This window comes from Drosophila pseudoobscura, chromosome 3 (genome assembly GCF_009870125.1).
Source record: "Drosophila pseudoobscura strain MV-25-SWS-2005 chromosome 3, UCI_Dpse_MV25, whole genome shotgun sequence".
NCBI lineage: Eukaryota > Metazoa > Arthropoda > Insecta > Diptera > Drosophilidae > Drosophila > Drosophila pseudoobscura.
In genome coordinates, this window is record NC_046680.1 from 13803963 (window position 1) to 13807557 (window position 3595).

At 52.3% G+C, this 3595-nt stretch overlaps 1 protein-coding gene across 1 annotated transcript; it reads left to right on the forward strand.

The window, feature by feature from the left end:
- The first annotated feature begins 225 nt into the window (after positions 1-225).
- On the forward strand, positions 226-3159 carry gsb (paired box protein gooseberry). The gene is made up of 2 exons (XM_001361112.5): positions 226-546; positions 1715-3159. Exons 1-2 carry the CDS (start codon positions 492-494, stop codon positions 2956-2958), a joined length of 1299 nt encoding a protein of 432 aa, XP_001361149.2. The 5' UTR covers positions 226-491; the 3' UTR covers positions 2959-3159.
- The last annotated feature ends 436 nt before the right edge of the window (positions 3160-3595 follow it).

Sequence of the window (3595 nt, forward strand, 5' to 3'; positions counted from 1 at the left end):
TGGTTCTCTCTTTCTCGCCTGCTTATCTCCTCTAACACAGGGCTGGCACTGCTCTGCTCTAGCACAGGCCGCAGCCACGCTCTCGGCCGATCGCTACCTACCTCTCGTTCTCACTCCGACTACTGAGTGCTGAATGCTGCCTGCTTGCACTTCCACCCTCGCTCGCTTGGGTTTTTCTCCGACCAAAAACTTGTTTCCTTGGCTCTGAGAATCTCACGAATTCGTTTTAGTCTTGGTGGCTGACCATTTCAAAATCAGTTTCGAGGTGTCAAGCAAACGAGCAGCATCACTGAGCACTGAGCACTGAGCACTGCGCATTCGCATTAACAAATCGAAGGGAAAAGTTATCTTGAGAAAAATCTTACTTTGTGGATTTCCTAGTGATTGTGAAGATTGAATACTGTTAGATCAAAAAAAAAAAAAGAAAAAGTAGAACGAACACAAGTGTTGTCTATATTTAGCCAAGCCGAGAGAACGGATTACTGAAAGATATGGCTGTGTCGGCTCTCAACATGACTCCCTACTTTGCTGGATATCCCTTCCAAGGTAAGCACTGATAGCAGATCACAGATTCTACGCACTGGCCTATTACCAATTACCACAATTACGAGTACAAAACGTCAGAGTCGGACATTGAAAAGTGCTGGCTCATCATTTGGGGCAGCGCTTTCGCCCGCTGTTTTCAAACGAGAGATCATTACCCGGTCGGCAGCATGATCAGCTTTTTGACTTATTGATTGTGATCGGGGACTTGCAGGCCGGCCAGCATCCCAGCTCCGCAGCACCGCAGCATCCCAGCTTCCAGTGCAGACTTTGCAGACTTTTTGGCGCGGTCGGTCGTCTGGCCAGGCCAGCTCTTGGCTTGACTCTTGTCTCGTCTCGTCTCTTGCCTCTGTCGGCTATTGCGCTTTGATCTTGGCTCAGTGTCTGTGTCTGAGCTGGGGTTCGCGCTTGTGCTTTGGGTCTTGTGTATCACGTAGCAGTACCGTCAGCGCCCCAAACAACAGACTCCGACCCAGACCCAGAGCCAGAGCCAGAGCCAGGCCTGGACAGAGACTGCGTCCGCGACTGCGACTGCGACTGCGACTGGGGCTGGGGCTTTATTTCTCTTTTGGGTTGTTGCCTGTTGGCCGTTGTTGTGTTTTTGGGGCTGGCCTTTATATACTTATATTAGCTGGCACAGCTGGGTGTCCGCAGCGCTTATGGATTATTAGTTTGATTTGATTGCATGGGCCAACATGGGATGCAGCTGTGCCGCATCATTCTCCGGCCTGAGCGGCAGTTTCAGTATATCCCCCCCCTCCCCCCCTGCCAGCCACTGCCACTGCCACCGATCAGCGCTTTCTTTTCTTCTGTTCGAAAAGACCTACGCAAATTGGCAATTTGCGTTTTGTTATGTTTACAAATGACCAACGAATCGTTTCTAGCTCAGCAGAACAAAAGATCGTGCGAATTGATCCTTGGGCTGATCCTGCTTAGTGCATTTTCGAATGCAATGCAGTGAAGTGGGCAGTGCAGTCTAAATAGATTACCAATTGCTGCTCAATCGAGCACAGAAGAAAAGTTAATTGAAAGATCGACCCAAGAACAGGATCACGGGCCCTCCACACACAATAAATACACATAGAAGAAAGCCAGCTTGTAGATTATCTGGAACTGAAAAGAACTCTTAGAACATGATACTAATCATCCTTTCTCTTTCGTCTACTTTCAGGACAAGGTCGGGTAAATCAGCTTGGAGGCGTTTTCATCAATGGCCGTCCATTGCCGAATCACATTCGTCGCCAAATCGTCGAGATGGCAGCAGCTGGGGTCCGTCCGTGCGTGATCTCTCGCCAGTTGCGTGTCTCCCACGGCTGTGTCTCCAAGATCCTCAACCGCTTCCAAGAGACCGGCTCCATTCGCCCTGGTGTGATCGGCGGCAGCAAGCCACGTGTGGCCACACCCGACATCGAGACCAGGATCGAGGAGCTGAAGCAGTCGCAGCCCGGCATCTTCAGCTGGGAAATTCGCGCCAAGCTGATCGAGGCCGGGATCTGTGACAAACAGAATGCCCCCTCAGTCAGCTCCATTTCGCGCTTGCTGCGCGCCACCTCGGGCTCCGGAGCCTCCCACAGCATTGATGGCATCCTCGGGGGTGGCGCTGCCTCGGCGGGCAGCGAGGACGAGAGCGAGGATGACACCGAGCCCAGTGTGCAGCTGAAGAGGAAGCAAAGGCGCTCGCGCACCACTTTCTCCAACGACCAGATCGATGCCCTCGAGCGCATATTCGCTCGCACCCAGTACCCAGATGTCTATACACGGGAGGAGCTGGCCCAGAGCACCGGCCTGACCGAGGCCCGTGTCCAAGTGTGGTTCTCCAACCGTCGTGCTCGTCTGCGCAAGCAACTGAACACCCAGCAGGTGCCCAGCTTCGCATCCACAGCCACTTCCTATGGAGCTACAGCCTCAGCCGCCTCTGCCACAGCTCCCAGCATGGGAATGAGCTTGTACAGCTCCCAGGCGTGGCCCGCATCGGGTGCGGCCTATGAGACGCATGCTGCCTATGGCGGCTCGGTGGCCTCCATGTCGCCAGCCAGTAGCACGGGCAGCAGCTCCGCCGCCCACAGTCCCGTACAGTCGCAGGCTCAGCATCCGGCCAGCGGCAACGATTTCATGAACTCCACCTACTCCATGGGATCGGCCAGTGCTGCGTACTCGGCCACTGGCTCCGCCGGAGCCTACACAATGCCCTCAACTGCAGCCACATCCGCTGAGCAACTCCGTTCGCAGTTCGCCTCCGCCGCGGCTTCTGGCTCGCATCACCCCTCCTCGTGGGACAGCTACAACTTTGCTGGGTCCTTCTTCCCCTCCAGTGCTCCCACGGCCAACCACATGGGCGGCTACCACCACCATCAGGTGGAGCAGAAGAGCTCCATGGTCCCGGCTGCTCCAGCCTACCCGTACTTTGGCTTCTAAGAACAGAATGGCCGCCATGGCTGGCTCTACGGAATTGGAAATTTGATTCGATATTCGTCGTTTAAACAATTATTGTTTTATTACTTTACTTCTAATCTACTGGTAGCATTATCTTGTGTAAAGACCCTAAGACTGTTTATAAATATTTTGAATACCTAGTAAATTTAAGCAAAAAGCGAAAATCAAAACAATAAAATTTTAAATCTAAACTGGAGAAATTAGCACTTGTTTTATGATTATCGAAACAAAGGGCAAAGGGCACCTCTGGCCATTAAAGAAGTTTCAAGTATTAAGTTTCGTTTGGGGCAAATGTTGGTGCGCTTCGTCACGCACTCACTCGTATTCCTTCCAGTGTGTTTGTGTGCGAAAAGGAACATTGTATTGGTGCCAGTCACAGCCACACACGTGTACGTGAGCCGATCGCTGGATGGAGCTTTTGCGGCAAGCCATTCCAGTCTCCACACCCCCCCAGTAAGTGAAATCGAAGTAGAGAAACCTTCTCACACTTAATTAAACTAATGGAGTTCCTCATGATCTTGGACCACACACATGTCCTGTTTCGGTCGTGTACATGTCGCCTGGGCCTGGACAGGTCCACAATCAACTAATCCTTCAAAATCGAACAGAAATTGTCCCC

What these genes read in the sequence shown, in the direction of transcription:
- gsb (XM_001361112.5), top strand. Translation starts at nt 492, where the DNA reads ATGGCTGTGTCGGCTCTCAACATGACTCCCTACTTTGCTGGATATCCC. An exon ending in TGCTGGATATCCCTTCCAAG is followed by an intron (nt 547 to 1,714) that starts GTAAGCACTGAT and finishes GTCTACTTTCAG; the next exon opens with GACAAGGTCGGGTAAATCAG.